General features: G+C 42.6%; 1 protein-coding gene across 1 annotated transcript in view; it reads right to left on the reverse strand.

The window, feature by feature from the left end:
- Positions 1-15,490, reverse strand: part of LOC138982975 (FMRFamide receptor-like) — an 18,409-nt gene extending 2,919 nt beyond the window's left edge. Inside the window, exons 1-3 of the mRNA XM_070356647.1 lie at positions 15,298-15,490; positions 9,362-9,738; positions 1,359-1,547 (exon numbers count right to left, since the gene is read on the reverse strand). Coding sequence (XP_070212748.1) covers positions 1,359-1,547; positions 9,362-9,738; positions 15,298-15,490 — 759 coding nt within the window. The remainder of the gene's footprint in view (positions 1-1,358; positions 1,548-9,361; positions 9,739-15,297) is intronic.
- Positions 15,491-19,301: the final 3,811 nt, after the last annotated feature.

Raw genomic sequence — 19,301 nt, forward strand, 5'->3', positions numbered from 1 at the left:
ATTGATTTCGAAAAAAAAAAATTTGATAATAATTTTTATATATTTAATTTTCAGAGCTTGTTTTTAATCCGAATATAACATATTTATATGTTTTTGGAATCAGCAAATGATGCAGAATAAGATAAACGTAAATTTGGATCGTTTTATAAATTTTTATTTTTTTTTACAATTTTCAGATTTTTAATGACCAAAGTCATTAATTAATTTTTAAGCCACCAAGCTGAAATGCAATACCGAAGTCCGGGCTTCGTCGAAGATTACTTGACCAACATTCCAACCAATTTGGTTGAAAAATGAGGGCGTGACAGTGCCGCCTCAACTTTCACGAAAAGCCGGATATGACGTCATCAAAGACATTTATCAAAAAAATGAAAAAAAACGTTCGGGGATTTCATACCCAGGAACTCTCATGTCAACTTTCATAAAGATCGGTCCAGTAGTTTAGTCTGAATCGCTCTACACACACACACACACTCACACACACACAGACACACACACACTCACACACACACACACACACACACACACACGCACATACACCACGACCCTCGTTTCCATATGGATTAATAAATTTGAGTTGAGTTGAGTTGAGTTTCGATTCCCCCTCGATGTTAAAATATTTAGTCAAAACTTGACTAAATATAAAAAAGGACCAGACAAGAACTTTTAGGTGTGTTATTGGTGCACCAGGCATTTGAAATCCCATTCCTTTCCGTTGCAGTTCATTCGCAATTACTGAATCAAATCATTAGTATACAATGCTATGATGCAATGAAAAGAGCATGCCACGTAAGATAGTTTTCTATCTTGTGATTTCAAAATTTGATTTCATAAGTTCAAGTTTTTCGTACAGTTTTTTTTTTATCGTACCAATACTAGATCTATCGCTCTCTGACATTTCGGGTATCAGCGTTTGCATTGGACTATATCTTTCTGGCCACATAGCGATATGGGTAATTTCATTTCAAATTGCAGTTGCATTGTTTAACTCCCTCCCCCCCCCTCCCCCCCAAAAACAAAAAAAGATCTTTTTGCAACATTTGCTTTGGGTTTTGGGGCTAGTCGAGTATTTGATGATGCATACTATACACTTATTCGGTGGCTAATCGTTTTTGCATTGGTACACCCGTCTCACTCAAAGCTACCAACACTAGTATCGGTTCTGGAGACAGTAATTATGGGGCCAATTTCCTCTACTGAATACTCATTAGTGTGGGGAAATACAACATCAACGCGGCTCTCTGAGCCAGGCTTTGAGGTGTGTGTGACAACAACAAGAGGCGTGCATAGTTAACTCTACTTTCTGCCTGAGTTGTGAGAATACAAGTGTGTGCACCTCAGGCACCTACTTTTCGTACCGATCTGCCCGAGGCTTCTCTGAAGGCTCGTTTGCTGCGCACTGTCCGCAGCAGGAGGATGTTGAGCACCACCATGGTAACCCATGGCAAAACGTACATCAGGGCCAGCTGACAGTACTGCTTGTACACCGTGCTGTACGCACGTGACCTCCCGAACTCGCTCAGCGGGGGGCCTCGGCTCCTGTTCACCTGGTGAGAAAGAAAAAAACACATTGAGATGAACGAGGACCAGAGTTAGACAAGAACTAGGATCATAATTAGACAAGAAGAAGGATTAGACTTAGAGAAGAACAACGACCAGAGTTAGACAAGTACAAGGATCAGACAGACCAGAGTCATACAAGAACTAGGATCAGACTTAAAGAAGAACAAGGGTCAAACTTAGACAAGGACAAAGATCAACCTTACATAATGACAAGGTTAAGACGTAGACAAGAACAAGGATCAGACATAGAGAAGAACAAGGGTCAAACTTAGATAAGGACAAGGATTAAACTTAGATAAGGACAAGGATTAAACTTAGATAAAGACAAGGATTAAACTTAAACACGAACAAGGATCAGACATAGAGAAGAACAAGGGTCAAACTTAGATAAGGACAAGGATTAAACTTAGATAATGGCAAGGTTCAGACGTAGACAAGAACAAGGATCAGACTTAGAGACGAACAAGGGTCAAACTTAGATAAAGACAAGGATTAAACTTAGATAATGACAAGGTTCAGACGTAGACAAGAACAAGGCTAATTGAGTATTTATTATGTTTTGAAAGACGAGCTGCTTTCCCTTGTTATTGCACATGATTACACGAGCGTATATATGTGGGGCTGCTTCATTATGGGCTTGCTGCCAGTTAATCTCTGAACAAGCTTGAGTATGCACATAACGCTCACGGTAACATATTATACATAACGTTATCACATCTGACTGTTGATCGTTCTTCCTTATGCTTGGCGTTTGGAAGAAAAGAGTATGTATACGTAGCTATTGCTGCCAAGAAAACTAACAATGTTAAATGAACGATCCAGAGAAGAACAATGATCAGAGTTCAACCAGGGCAAAGATCAGACTGAGAAAAGATCATGGAACAGACTTGGACAAGAACTAGAATCTGACTTGGACAAGAACGAGAATCTGACTTAGACAAGAACAAAGATCCAACGCAGACAAATACTAGGATCAGACTAAGACAAGAACAACGATCAGACTTACAAAAGAACAAGGACAAGAGTTATACACAAACTAGGATCAGACTTAGATAAGGACAAAGACAAGAGTTATACACAAACTAGGATCAGACTTACAAAAGAACAAGGACAAGAGTTATACACAAACTAGGATCAGACTTAGATAAGGACAAAGATCAGACTTAAAGAAGAACTAGGATCAGACTTAAACCGATCAAGGATCAGACTAAGATAAGAACAAGGACCAGAGTCCGTTTAGCCCACTGAGGAGAAAATACGACATCAATATTTTGATCTGAGGAGAAAGAATTTCGAGCAAAAGCTTATACGCGACTCACGCAGCTCCTTGTCACGCTAAAGGCGATATCTCATTTTCGCCTCCTGAAGAGGATATATTGTATATATATACGACAAAAATATGTAGATTTGAGTATGGAGAATTTTTAGTGGAGCTCATAACGATACCTCACAGGCATCGGCTCATCACTTGACATGTGCCTCTGTTCACCAGACGACAGCAACAAAGCGGGGTGCGCTCATTAGCTGGGTTTTCAACACGTCCAACCCGGCGCGCCGCCATTCATCGTATTTTTATTTTGTTTACCTGCATGTCAGATGAGCACAGCTTTTCTGCTATCTTGTGGCAGCTGCGATTTCTTTCAAGAACTCAGAAGCGTGTTAATTGCTCTGCACTGTGTGACAAAAAGACCCCGAGAGTATTTTCTTTGAAGGAAGTACTTCAGACTGCACACCCCTTGTGGTGTTAATTAAAATTTTGGAAAGCGCATAGGGTATTCGATCCTCGCTAGTTCCGTTACACAATCTCTGAGCTCCTTGGAGCCTGAACGCCTCCTATAAAGGCAGACAACTTCTCGGGGAAAACAGTTCGGCTAACTCTTTCAGATCTGATGAGGCTTTTACATGATAGAAAACCATCGAAACTTTACGTCTAAGGGCAAGAAATACAATAAGCATGACACGATCGATCCCACATACACATTTTGATTCTGCGACCACAATCCAGAATCAGTATATAAGCATCTTCATTTTCAGTTTTCACATTAAAAGAGGCGTCTTTTCTCCAGGTGCGACACAAAAGTTCACCATAAACTTGGCAGGCGGCGAAGAGGGACACCTGACTAGCACAAAGGCTAAATGAGCAGTTATCTCCTTTTCTCTGCCCTCTCCCCCCCCCCCCTCACTCTCTCTTTGTGTCCCTCTCTCTCCCTCTCTCTCTCTTTCTCCCTTCTCTCTCTCCCCTCTCTATCTACCCCTCTCTCCCCCTCTCTCTCTCCTCTCTCTTTCTCCAACTCTCTCCCTCTCTCTTTCTACATATCTGTCCCCCCCTCTCTCCCCCCTCTCTCTCTCTTTTTCACTCTCTCTCCCTCTCTCTCGCCCTCCCTCCCTCCTTCTCTCTTTCTCTGTGTGCGACAGTCAGCAGGGCATTAAAGTCACAAAAGGAACACATGTTTCTGTTCAGTTTCATACATATTTACCCAATAAACATTGGTATCTTCCTTAAGAAATCATCCCCCAACGCAGTTTTCTGGTGAAAGGCCAACAGTCATCATGTCATACGTAAACAAGAAGTCCATAAAGTAATTATGTCAGAAGCCAAACGGTAACATTTTGTGGGCCATGCTCCTCTGCCGGGGCTTCTGCCAAGTCGTATTCCTCAACTTCTTAAGTCTTCCCGAGGGAATTAATGTTCATGGAAGACTTCCTAGACATCAAATCATTGAGAAATAACTTGTCGTTTCTTTCTGTCTTTCTTTTTCTTGTATTTCTTTCTAAGACATCTAATTATTGAGGAATCACTTTTCTTTCCTTTCTTTTTTTCTTTTTCTTTTTTTTCTTTTTGAAACATTTTTTTTTTATTCAGTTGCATAAATACAAAGCCGTAATTGGAAGTTATAATAAGGGGAGCACAACAAGATAAACTTATAAATGTGCTCTTAGAAACAAACGAGTAATGTGGCGGACGATATTATTCTAAATGCATGATATTTAAACAAATGAAAACAATGAAAACAAGAACAGCAACAGTGATACGGAAATCTCACACACAGCACACACACACACACACACACATAGAGACACAGAGGACAACAGATACAGGGAGAGGGAGAGGGAGAAAGAGAGAGAGAGAGAGAGAGAGAGAGAGAGAGAGAGAGAGAGAGAGAGAGAGACAGAGAGAGAGAGAGAGAGACAGAGAGAGAGAGAGAGAGAGAGAGAGAGAGAGAGAGAGAGAGAGATTGCATCCACTATAGATCAATTCAATGCTCTAATAACAAAAGGACTAAACATATATGGTATTAACAAAAACGTTTGCTGTCTAAAATAAATTTCTGAATCTGATGAAACAGCGCTGTGTTTTCAGCCAAGGACTTGTCCCTATTACCGTACACAGCACACAAAACAGTAATATTATTCTTATCTGGTAAAGTATCAATAGTGGTTGCTCTAACATTCGTGTACAATGGACAGTCAAATAAAAAGTGTTCACAATTTTCAACATGAAAACCACACCTGCAGAAAACATCATTTGTCAAATGTCTTTTAAACATATCTGCATTTAAATCACTGATCTCTTATCTTAATTTACAGTGAATGATTTCTGCTTTTCGAACTTTAGAGTAGACATACGGGGGAATTAGAGGGTCATCTCTGGACAAAAATCTTTTAAAACAACCAATTGAATTCGTTTGTTTTATATGATCAGGTAATTCATTCCATAAAGATGTTGCAGAAGGAAAAAGGGAATGCTTATATAATTCAGTTCTACATCGAAACATTTGCCTATCATATGGTTTGCGTCGGTGGTACGGATTTACTGCTGAAATGAGAGATGGTAAGTAATCAAGTAAATACACTGGCGCTAGACCATTAACTAATTTAAAATAAACGATCAATTCATGTCTTCTGCGCCGTTCTTGCAGTGTTGTAAAACCTGACTCATTGTAAAGTTTTTGATGGCTTGTGCCACGAACAGCTCCAATAATAGTTCCAATAGCATATAGGTGCATTTTTTCAAGTTCAACTGCCAACATTGCATTGCAATTATCCCATATTACATCTGCATAGTCATGAAAATGAGGAAGAATAAAAGCCTTATACATAATGTCTAGTGCCTTGCGACTGAGTCGGTATTTATAGGAGCGAAAACATGCAACTAAAATACGAGCTTTACCAACTATAGAGTGTACATGATGATTCCATTTACAGTCATTTTGCAGATACACGCCCAAATGTTTATGAACAGTGGTTTCAATTAATATCTCTTCGCCAAATTTTAGCGGCAATGTTTCCGGTTGTCTGCTAGTAGAGACAGTCAATAATTCTTCTTCTTCTTCTTCTCCGTTCGTGGGCTGAAACTCCCACGTACACTCGTGGTTTTTGCACGAGTGGAATTTTACGTGTATGACCGTTTTTTTACCCCGCCATTTAGGCCGTTTTCGGAGGAAGCATGCTGGGTATTTTCGTGTTTCTATAACCCACCAAACTCTGACATGGATTACAGGATCTTTTTCGTGCGCACTTGGTCTTGTGCTTGCGTGTACACACGGGGGTGTTCGGACACCGAGGAGAGTCTGCACACTGACAAAGTTGACTTTGAGAAATAAATCTCTCGCCGAACGTGGGGACGAACTCACGCTGACAGCGGCCAACTGGATACAAATCCAGCGCGCTACCGACTGCGCTACATCCCCGCCCAGTCAATAATTCAGTTTTGGACTGATTAAAATAAACTTTCCAATTTTTTGCCCATTTCATTATCTGTTGTACATCAGAATTCAAAATGTCAGTGCGTTCAAGTGTATTATTGAGGGACACGTACATACTCGTGTCGTCGGCAAATAATTTAATTATTGATTTAATATCAACAACAATGTCATAAATATAAACAAGAAACAGAAGTGGCCCCAAGAATGACCCTTGAGGGACACCAGCATGAACACAGCGGTAATTTGACATGCAACCTTTTATAACTACAGCTTGAGTTCTCTCAGACAAATAATCTTTAATTCATTCTAATAAAATATCTCATACCTATTGCGTATAATTTATAAATCAGACCACAATGCCATACTCTATCGAACGCTTTGGAAATATCAAAAAATATTGCTTGTGATATACATTGCTTGTCCAAAGATTGACACAAATCGTCATATATACCAAGAAGTTGAAAAACAGTTGAGTCACCTGGAATAAAGCCTGACTGAGATACTGTCAATAAATTATGATATGTCAAATACGTAAACATATGAGTTTGAATACATTTTTTCATTACTTTACCGATACAGCTTAATAGGGATATTGGGCGATAATTTGTGCATAATGACTTCACGCCTTTCTTGTAAACTGGGGTAACATGTGCCACTTTCCAAGCCTTTGGAAATCTACCTTCGGCTAATGATCTACTAAACAGTTTTGAAAGTGGATCAGAGACAACGTCTACGGCTGCTTTAAGAATCTTGTTATGAACAAGATCGGGACCAACTGCCTTGTTTTGGTCAAGGGATTTAATAATTCCAGAAACCATGTCAGTAGTAATGATAAGTGAAGGAGCGGATCCTGGGTGCTCTGACAGGGTTGGAAAATGATCCTCTTCATCATCAACACAGGATTGGTTAACAAAAAATGTATTAAATACTTCTGCTTTCTCCTCATCAGAATAACAAATGATTCCGTTATTGTCAATTGGTGGAATTTCTGACTGTGATAGGCCTTTCTTGGTCATGAAATTATTTACTAACTTCCACCAATCTTTGTTACCAAAATGTATTTGCGAAATTATTCTATCGTCCAATTCAATATTATATTCTTCTTTTCTTTTACGAATTGTGTCTACTAAAATGTTTCGAATGCGTCTAAATAACGCCCAACACCACATAGAATCTAAACGTTTAGCTAAACTGTGTATTATTTGTTTTTTCCTTATCAACTTTTTAATTCCCTCGGTTATCCATGGGGCATCTCGTTCATTTATCACAACTGTTTTTACAGGCATACAGTGCTTGGCAGCAGTCATTAGTATATATCCGTAAATGATTCGACTGCTGCATCCAGTGGTTCTAAGTTAACAATCTCAGGCCAATCTAGATTTTGCAAATCATCTACAAATTTCCCAATATTGAGTTTTGAATAATTATAAATGATGCGCTTGAATGAACGTTTTAAATTAACTGTTTTCTTTATTTTAACATACGGACAAGAATTATTACTGCAAACTGGAGGGAAAATATCAACTGCATCTATCATGTCTGGACATGGGGTTAATATCAAGTCAATAAGAGTGGATGAATGTTCTAAATACGGGTTGGTTCTGTCACGATTTGAAACAAACTATTAACATTTAATAATCGTTGAAGGTGAGGCGGAGCTAGGGTTGTTTATACAATCAGCATTAAAATCGCCAAGTATTATCAATTTCTGTGGTGTCCTTGATGCTGACTGAATTGATTCATCAATCAAGTCCCAATAATTTACATTAGCATCTGGTGGTCTATAAAAAGTACCAACAAGAAGGGTCTCCTGGTCGATTTTGGTTTCCACCCATACCGCCTCTAGAGAAGGTATGCTCAAATCGTATCTGGGTTTGCATATCAAATCACTCTTCACATACACCGCCACACCCCCCTGAGCATCACCAGACCTATCGCATCTTACTGGTGGATGAAAACCATTCAGATTAATATCTTCATTATCAACATCTGTGGACAACCACGTTTCTGATACAGTAATAATATCGAAACGTCCTAATTCGGCCTGCAAATGAAATATTTTGTTCTTAAGGCTTCGCACATTAATATGAACAATAGATATGTTTTGTTCTTTTACTTATTTCTGAAACATCTAATAATATAGGAATAATGTTTCTTTCCTTTCCGTATTTCTTTTTCTTTTACTTCTTTCTCAGACATACAGACCGTGTATTAAAAAACAACTTTTCTTTCCTTTCTGTTTTTCTTTTTCTTTTACTTTTTTGTTTTTTTTCCTGACGCATCACTCCACACCCGAAACGTGCAAACGAAAGCTAGAATAGCAATTACCGACGTACAGAACCTTAGCTTGCTGCCAATTTTTTCGATACAATGTCAGTAATATTTGTTGGTAAAGTTGTCTGTCTTTGTTTCTTTTTGTTTAGTTGAACTGGGCACAGATCAACAGTTGAAATCAAGCCCCACCCACTCCCTATCACTTTCAAGAAGAGATTTTGGATGACTTTCAAAAAAAGATTTTGGATGACTTTCAAAAAGCCATTTCAGATATGAAAAAATGCAAAGGGAAATGAACTCTAGAACAGAACATTCAAAACTTCTGAAGCGAAGTCGTAAATCCCTGTGATACATCTAAATAATATTAACACATTAGACATAAAAACAAATTGAAGGTTTTCTTCTAAGGCGTTGACACTAATCGGAACAAGAGAGAGGGAGAGAGAGATAGAGAGATAGAGAGAGAGAGAGAGAGAGAGAGAGAGAGAGAGAGAGAGAGAGAGAGAGAGAGGGAGGGGGGAGGTAGGGAGAGAGAATGTGTGTATGTGTGTGTCGATGTGTGTAAATGTGTGTGCGTGCGTGCGTGGGTGCGTGTTTGTGTTTGTGTGCGTGCGTGCATGCATGCGCGCGTGCCAGCGTGCGTGCCAGTGGGCATGCGTGTGTGTGTATGTGTGTGTGGGTGTGCGTGCGAACGCGCGCGTATGTGCTCGCGCGTATGTGCCTGTTTGTGTCTGTCTGTGTCAATGCGTGCGTGCAGTGTTCCCATTGCCATGCATGCACATATCATTTCCAGCAAGAGGCGCCTTGCCCTTCCTTACCTCTGTCGTGTAAACATAGGCGAACCAGTGCGGCAGGTTGTAAATCACAGAGCCGATGAAGACAAAGAGAGATATCCACCGTGCTGCGCGCAAGGAGAATATAATCCGGGACCTCAGCGGTGACGTCACGGCCACAAACCGTTCGATCGTCACCATCAGTGTCATATAGATAGTGCCCGTGGTGGCAGTCCATTTAATGGGGGCAAAGGCGATAGTCTGAAATATTTTGACCCCGGGGGTCAAGGGTGAGTTGTCGAAGACCTTGTAGATGTGAAGGATGAGGATGACGTCATCGTACAGCGCGAGAATGACGAGGAGATAGGCGGTGGAGCACCACATGCGTCGATGACACAGCACGAAGATGGCCAGCGTGTTGCCTGCAAACAACAACAACTCAGAACGGTCACAATTCTTCTAGGAATTTAGCAATAAAGATGGGTGTGGTTGTGTGTGGGTTTTTTTTTTATTACTACAAATGCAGCATTCCGTTACCGGAACACAATTTCGCATTTTCAGCAAGCCAGGGAGGTGCTTTGTTTTGGAAAAAGCAGTGATTTGTTCACTTGAGTATTCATCACGTCAATATCTTTCAAATAAAACATATGGAAAACAAAAAGACCAAAAAGCACTGTACTCACGATAAAATGACGAACACGGAACAAATAACGGCGACGTTACAACCTCTTGGGTCTTGAAAACAAGCAACAAAAAAGACAAACAAAGACAAACAAACAAACAAACAATCAGGGTTTGATTGGTGTTAAGTCCCGCCCCCTCCGATTTCAAACAGATGTTCTGTTCATGACGTCTTTAAATTAACCTCACGATCAAGACTCCCCCTCTTTCATGACCTGATTTGTTTTTTCACGATTGTAACTGTCTCTACCGGTCCCCGAAGCACAGCATCTGTTGACGCTTCCAATGACAGAAACAAACTTTGAAGCGGATCTGTTTCGAGAGCGGATGGTACAAAGACGGTCAGTGCGTGTTTATCATACGCAGTAACTCTTGTCATTTGTAAACAGGACCCATCATTATTACAAGTGTGGCGGTGAAGCCTTTGAATCGTGCCCGTGTGACAGAGTGCCCGTGTGACAGAGTGCCCGTGTGACAGAGTGCCCGTGTGACAGAGTGCCCGTGTGACAGAGTGCCCGTGTGACAGAGTGCGGACGGGTCAACAGTGTGTCTGCAAAATAACACCGTCATGATTCATGTCCAGAGCCAGACAGTTGCAGAAAATGTAGGTCAAGGACTTCATTCGTCTGCAGCCCAGAAAGAGGACAACGCGTCACAGAAAGAACGACCAAGATGTTGATGACAGTCCAAGCAGTAGAGCGCAACCCCCCTTTTCAGACTCCCACGTACCCAACCGCCACCTCACCTAAACCTCAATTCTCCTCCTTTTGGGACCTTACTTGTTCACAGTACGGTGTCTCTTTACAACATCTGCAATTATTACATACACTAGCAGTTAAGCCCGGCTTCGCCCGGGAGTAAGCGGAGCCCTGTAGCAATTTAAGACGCTCGCTATCCCATTATCATTAGCTTTACCTCCTTTGTTTGGATACAAAAAAAAGAGTTATCCCCCTTACCTTCTAGAAATTTCCGGAACTGTCCAGTTAATTTTTCTTTCTTCATTTCTTCCCCTCATAGGTGCAATAGCGAGTCTCTAATATCACTGGCATGATGTACTATCTTGTTCCTGCCTCTTGCCATCTCAGAGGTATGGCGACCACAGACAAAAAAGAGTTATCTCCCTTACCTTCTAGAAATTTCCGGAACTGTCCAGTTAATTTTTCATTCTTCATTTCTTCCCCTCATAGGAGCAATTATAGCGAGTCTCTAATATCACTGGCATGATGTGCTTGCTACAGGTGAACAGTAGGCACTGAACTGGTCTTGCACCATATAGGCTGTATTCAATAAATGGGAGGTCCATAATCTGAGAAAGGAAACAATGAATCAAGAAACTAAAACCCAGGTGCACATCTGCGGCACCTAGGGAGTGTACGTGCACACTATCTTGTTCCTGCCTCTTGCCATCTCAGAGGTATGGCGACCACAGACAAAAAAGAGTTATCTCCCTTACCTTCTAGAAATTTCCGGAACTGCCCAGTTAATTTTTCATTCTTCATTTCTTCCCCTCATAGGAGCAATAGCAAGTCTCTAATATCACTGGCATGATGTGCTTGCTACAGATGAACAGTAGGCACTGAACTGGTCTTGCACCATATAGGCTGTATTCAATAAATGGGAGGTCCATAATCTGAGAAAGGAAACAATGAATCAAGAAACTAAAACCCAGGTGCACATCTGCGGCACCTAGGGAGTGTACGTGCACACTATCTTGTTCCTGCCTCTTGCCATCTCAGAGGTATGGCGACCACAGACAAAAAAGAGTTATCTCCCTTACCTTCTAGAAATTTCCGGAACTGCCCAGTTAATTTTTTATTCTTCATTTCTTCCCCTCATAGGAGCAATAGCAAGTCTCTAATATCACGGGCATGATGTGCTTGCTACAGATGAACAGTAGGCACTGAACTGGTCTTGCACCATATAGGCTGTATTCAATAAATGGGAGGTCCATAATCTGAGAAAGGAAACAATGAATCAAGAAACTAAAACCCAGGTGCACATCTGCGGCACCTAGGGAGTGTACGTGCACACTATCTTGTTCCTGCCTCTTGCCATCTCAGAGGTATGGCGACCACAGACAAAAAAGAGTTATCTCCCTTACCTTCTAGAAATTTCCGGAACTGTCCAGTTTATTTTTCATTCTTCATTTCTTCCCCTCATAGGAGCAATAGCAAGTCTCTAATATCACTGGCATGATGTGCTTGCTACAGGTGAACAGTAGGCACTGAACTGGTCTTGCACCATATAGGCTGTATTCAATAAATGGGAGGTCCATAATCTGAGAAAGGAAACAATGAATCAAGAAACTAAAACCCAGGTGCACATCAGCGGCACCTAGGGAGTGTACTTGCACACTATCTTGTTCCTGCCTCTTGCCATCTCAGAGGTATGGCGACCACAGACAAAAAAGAGTTATCTCCCTTACCTTCTAGAAATTTCCGGAACTGTCCAGTTAATTTTTCATTCTTCATTTCTTCCCCTCATAGGAGCAATAGCAAGTCTCTAATATCACTGGCATGATGTGCTTGCTACAGACAAAAAAGAGTTATCTCCCTTACCTTCTAGAAATTTCCGGAACTGTCCAGTTAATTTTTCATTCTTCATTTCTTCCCCTCAAGGGAGCAACAGCGAGTCTCTAATATCACTGGCATGATGTGCTTGCTACAGGTGAACAGTAGGCACTGAACTGGTCTTGCACCATATAGGCTGTATTCAATAAATGGGAGGTCCATAATCTGAGAAAGGAAACAGTGAATCAAGAAACTAAAACCCAGGTGCACATCTGCGGCACCTAGGGAGTGTACGTGCACACTATCTTGTTCCTGCCTCTTGCCATCTCAGAGGTATGGCGACCACAGACAGACAGACAGACAGACACTCTCTTTTATTATATGTACTAGCAGTCAGGCCCGGCTTCGCCCGGGTGTTTCTGATCTTCCCTCTCTCTCAGAAACTTCTAGAATCTTATTCCAATGAGAATAAGCGATAGATGAAAGTGTGAGCTCATACATTTGGATTAAAAGGCTGGGACTGACAGTGTGAAAGCATCACCATCAACACACTCTTTTTGCTGAAAAATAACTTTTTGACTTGAGTTATCTCCTTTTCTTAGGAAAATTCTAGATACTTGAAAACCAGGTCTAACATCGACTCTATATATTCTGTAAAGACTGATCAGGCGTGCCTGCATTAGAAGAGAAGATACCTCCCTTCAATGTATACAAAGTAAGAGTTACCTCCCTTTGCTTCTAGAAATTTCCTGAACTGTCCGGTTAACTTTTTCTTCTTCATTTCTTCTCCTCATAGGAGCGATAGAGAGTCTGTAATATCACTGGCATTATGTGCTTGCTACATGTGATCACCAGGCACTGAACTGGCCTTGCACAGCAGGGGGCAGGGTTAGTGTGTGAGTGTGTGGGGGGGGGGGGGGGGGGCGGGATGATAGCGGGCGGGGGGTAACCCTTGAGAATTACACGGTATACTGGTTTGATGAGAGTTACCTCCTTCCGTGGGTGACAAAGCATGACTTACCTCCCTTGTACTATGTAGACTGTATTGATAGATGGGGAGGGTCATTATCCGAGGAAGGAAACAATGTCTGGAGAAACTAAAACCCAGGTGCACATCTGCGACACCTAGGGAGTGTGCATGCAAAATATCTTGTTCCTGCCTCTTGCCATCTCTGAGGTATGGCGACCACAGACACACAGACACACAGACACACAGACAGACACTCTCTTTTATTATATGTATAGATTCTGAAAATATTACATACATTCTGAAAATATTACATACATTCTGAAAATGAATCCTCCTTTTTTTTTTAATGTGTTTTTCTATGGTGCTCTTTTTGGGTCGTCAATGGGGGGTGGGGGGGGGGTCCACTGTAGCTATTTCTATGTGTCTGGCACGAACCCGCTGACTTGTTCGCCAAGCACCGTGCAACCTGTTGATGACCTAAGAAATATGAGCTGTTGCCACGTTAACTGGTGAAATGTCTCGTGTCCTTCTGCGGCAAAAGGTTTCGTTTCCTCCACCCTGGTAATTAAGGTCTTTTGTCTGCCCTTAATGATTGTCTTAGTTACCTAACAAAGGGCGGTATTAGCCGCAAGGTCCGAGACTCGTGAACTTAGGATGTTTTTTTCGTGCATCTCACACCACCCCCACCAACGCCTATGGACACTTACAAAGCAAGGAAGCAAGGAAGCAAGCAACAGCAATAAGAACAACCAACCAAAACGCAAACACGCGCTAAAACACACACACACACACACACACACACACACACACACACACACACACACACACACACACACACACACACACACACATATATATTTAGAGGCTATACAGCTCAAGGCGGTGAACAGTAGAATGAACGTACAACATTACAAATATCTGGTAGTTTTCTGTTCGCATTAGAATGCAAATACGATAAATGGCCATGACTGTCAATGCCATAAACCCATCTTGGAACTTATCTCATCTGTTGTTCGACACAGACCATAGATGAACGGTACAAGTTACACATTAATTTTCTTGACATTATGAATTATAATAAAAGGCACGAGAGACCGTGGCCTTTCTTTAGTTTAGGTGTGACAGGGGAGGCTACCGCTCCTTTCACAACGGACTCTGCACCCGGGTTGTTGGCCTCTAAAGTCAACACCCGTGGTTTGTAGAGTTCTGTTTGTGATAGGGTGTGGTAGTTTCCGATTGTCTGCATGTTCATGGAAACCTTCGGGTTTGCATAACAGTTTTTATAGGGCTAAGAAATTAGCCCTAACATTTTCAATCCTGTTTGATTGCACTTCGCTTCCCCAGGTGATCGTAGTGTTTCGGCACACGGTTACATAGGTATGACATTTTGACTTCAATTGAAACATGACATAAACATATACTTCGGTCAGTATGTCGAATCTCGCTGTCTAACTCTGTGTGTGTCTCTGACACATAGACACAGAGACACACACAGACACAGACAGACAGACAGACAGGCAGACAGACAGACAGACAGACAGACAGACACACACACACACACACACGCACACACACACACACAAATACACACACACACACACACACACACACACAAACACACACAAACACAAACACACACACACAAATACACACACACACACACACACACGCACACACACACACGCACACACACACACACACACACACACACACACACACACACACACAGTATTAAAACAAAATCCAGCGTGCTTTGTACCCAAATAAAACAGACACTAACACAGAAAGAACACAAATAAAAGATAAAAAACTCCACCTACCAATCAGCCCAAAGACTGCAATCCCCGCCGTGGCCAGACGGAAGTCTTTGGTCGTGTGCACTATCCAGGGGAGAGCACCTCTGCTGCTCGGAGTTGTGACGTTAACATCCGAACTGTTGAGAAACACGTCACTGGCGTCCTGACCGTCTGACGTTATGTTCCCCATGAAGTCATAGAGCAAATTCTGCCCCATTGTTGATGTTGATGATGCCACGAAGAATATAAAATGAACCTTGGGATTTTGTTTTTCAACACAAAATGTAAACCACACTTGTAGATCGCAGAAAGAGTGTTGTTATGTCAGAGCCCGCATGTTGTCTGCGGCGTTGCTGCTGGGGCGGGTTAAACAGGAAAAAAACCGAGACGTCATACTAGCGTCTAGGTCACATGAAAGCTATGACGTCATAATGAACAACTCTCAATTATTGTGAGAGAGAACTGAAGTTGACTGCTCCTTATTCGGTTTAAGATGACGCCGTGTAAAGACTCACGCGATTGAATCAGCAGGCAAGTATCTAGACAACAACAAGAACTTCGAAGCTAAACAATGTTCTAAGTAGGCGGGAATCACAGACTGACGTCAGCAGGGGAAGCGATGACGTCAGCTCATGTAAACGGAATGACACGTCACTAATCGTTTGTCGCCCTTCCTGTCAGAACGGCTTCCTCTAGTGACAGTAATCACCTCGCAAATAGACACACCACAGAGTCCGTATCGAATAAAGCCAAGGGTCTACTCCAGGAATAAGATTGGCGTTTAAAAGTTTCGATCGAGAACGACGTCAAATCTCTCTTCACTCGTTGGTCGATTTTCATACGATGGGCGACAAAGTTTACTGAGTATTTCACACTTTACGTTGTGTGTGTCTGTACAAGACTGCAGGGAATGCTTCACACAACACTCCTTGTGAAGGATGGAGGTGTTGGAAAATGCTGATTTTGACAGCAAATGGTACTTCAAACAAACACTTCACATATAAAACACTTTTCTTAGACCACTGCGTTCTCTTTCTTACACCAGAAACTCTTTTCTTCTTTTTGTTTCTCTCCAAGAACTCGATGTGTCGGGCACCAGGGATTGTTTCGGACGGGGAGGTGACAGCGGACTCGTGACACCTATTTGTCGACCTGTCGCGTCGGGGGTACCAAACGTGTACCCTAGAGTGTTCCTCCAGTCACGTCAGCTTATCGGCAGGCAGAAATCAAATCGATGGTAGTGTTTGCAGTAAAGAAAGACCCACTAATTGTTTTCCTCGCGAGGGATTGAGGTCAGGAGATTAGTGTGTGAGCGAGCTTTTTGTTTCTTAATTCCTACAAAAACCGTCTCTTTTCTTAAGCGCGGGTCAGGCGAAGAAGATGAGTTAAAGCAACAACTCTTTGGACGGGTTGGTGTGACGTCAGCCACACGTGCACATCAAATGACGCAAGAAAGGTTTTGTCACAAAATATCAAACAAGTCGCAGAAAACGAAACCAGAATGCTACTGCAGGGTGAATTCCAACAGAAAGCACTGGAATCCGCCACACAGGTGAATACAAAGGAAGGATACGGCAGCGCGGAACGGAAGATCAGAGACGAGTGTCCACGCCGACTGACAACGAAGCAAGAAACACTTGCAAACAGATCGATGAGGGCGGTGGCGGTCACTTGGGGCGGATAGAGAGAGAGATAGAGGGAGATAGAGAGGCAGCGGCTCGAAGAATCTCAGTGTCTGCCTGTCATGCAGTCACGCTGCTTCGTTCCGAGGGAGCTGGATAGCTAAGGTGGTGCAGCCCGCCTAACACCGCACGACGCTCACGTGTAATTTCTTACAGATTGTTCGCACTGCGACCCAGGTGACACTGTCTGCGTGCCTGCTTTGCCGTGACTCTGATTTCTAACAGATTGGTGCGGTGACCTGGGTAACTCTGTCTGCTAGGCTGGATCTTCGCAGTGGCTCTTCTTCTGTCTACGTCACTCGATGTCTTCTGTTCTTGGACCGTGATGACGTAGGTATGACGTCAGCGCCGTGTTGCAAAGAGAGTTTCACGTAGCGGACTCTACCTGCAAAAATTACAAAATGAAACAAATCAATCTTCAATTTTTTGTTAAAAGACGTGTAGGCGGTCGAGAAACAACTTGTTGTTTATGTCAAGTTAATTGTAGAAAAAATCAAATAAAGAGCTGGTGGCGATTAGTAAGGATAAATAAGAAAGCGAGACGCACTGGGCAAAGTAATGTGACACTTTTTCAGCGTTGACATTCGCTCTACCTGATCACGCACACCTTTTCAGCGTTGACATTCGCTCTACCTGATCACGCACACCTTTTCAGCGTTGACATTCGCTCTACCTGATCACGCACACCTTTTCAGCGTTGACATTCGCTCTACCTGATCACGCACACCTTTTCAGCGTTGACATTCGCTCTACCTGATCACGCACACCTTTTCAAGTCAAACCGGTGAGGGGCGGTTACAGGTGCAGGTGGGTGATGTGTGTGTGTGTGTGTGTGTGTGTGGGTGTGTGTGTGTGTGTGTGGGTGTGTGTGTTCCGGGGGAGAACTCTTCGTCCACAGACACTCTCACACACACACAAACACACGCACACATACACACACACACACACACACACACACACACACGCACGCACACACACACACACACACACACACACACACGCACGCACACACACACACAAACACACATTCACACACACACGCACACGCACGCACACACACACACATCCACACACATACACATACACACTCACACACACTAACATACACACACACACAAACACACACACACACACACACACACACGCACGCACACACACACACACACACACACATACTCCCCCCGCTCCCCCACACAAACACAGCCAAACAGCCATTGAAAGACAAAAGGCGGTGTCCAAAATTGGAACAACGCTTAACCATGAACACAACCCCCACAATCTTCCAGAAGCCAAGCTACCCACCATGTACATAATGACAACTACAAAGTGATTAAAGGCTGTCGCTGCTGACCGATTGAATTACCTCCCCCGCATGCACAACAGACCAATGAGCAGCATAGGCCGCCACCTTACAAGGTCATTCCCATGACACACATGTTCAATCTGATTACGGTCCATGTTCGCCCTGGTATATAACGCCTGTGTGTGTGTCTGACTCTTTATATGGACACAAGAGGCTTGTGTTGCCATCCTCTATGTTTTGCTTCGCGCCTGCTGATTTGATACATGGGGGTATATCGAGTCAGTATTACATTTTTTCATTTTCATTTCTTTATTGTCCTATGGCTGGGAAATCTGGGTCGCTTCCTCCCAGTGGAAAGCTAGCAGCAACAGAGTCGCGCTACCCAGGTGTGTACGTGCGTGTTACGGTGTAATCAGCCGCCAGCACGTATGGCAGAATGGCCGAGGTCTTTTACGTGCCACACTGGTGACACGGTGGAATATGGATACCGTCTCTGAGTCTGAACATAAAGTTGACCCGAGTCCGGCCCGGCCCGGATTGGAACACGCGACCCGGGAATCACAAGTCCATTCCTCTACCAATTGAGCTACCGGGCCCCCAAAAGTGTTCGCGAAATCAGATCCTACACTGTTTATGAGAGCATGTTTACAAGCTTAGCTGGTTCTGCTCCTTTGATTTAATTGAGTGTATGCGACATTGGTATTTGTAATTCTTTGAATACAATTGTTTACACCAAACTGTCAGAAAGTGATGCAGCAGAACAGCGAGCTAACAATATCAAACAAACTGCAACAACAAAAACCAACTAACCGGCGACAAAGCAAAACCTCTATACCAAAGAGTCAACAAAACCTCTATACCAAAGAGTCAACAAAACCTCTATACCAAAGAGTCAACAAAACCTATATACCAAAGAGTCAACAAAACCTCTATACGAAAGAGTCAACAAAACCAACAGATGCATGGACGTAAACAGCTAAGCTTTCACCACATGTCATGCAGGACATGTATTTGAGTGAGGTGACAGTATATCCTTTTCGGCT

The sequence above is a fragment of the Littorina saxatilis genome, linkage group LG1, assembly GCF_037325665.1.
Source record: "Littorina saxatilis isolate snail1 linkage group LG1, US_GU_Lsax_2.0, whole genome shotgun sequence".
Classification (NCBI taxonomy): domain Eukaryota; kingdom Metazoa; phylum Mollusca; class Gastropoda; order Littorinimorpha; family Littorinidae; genus Littorina; species Littorina saxatilis.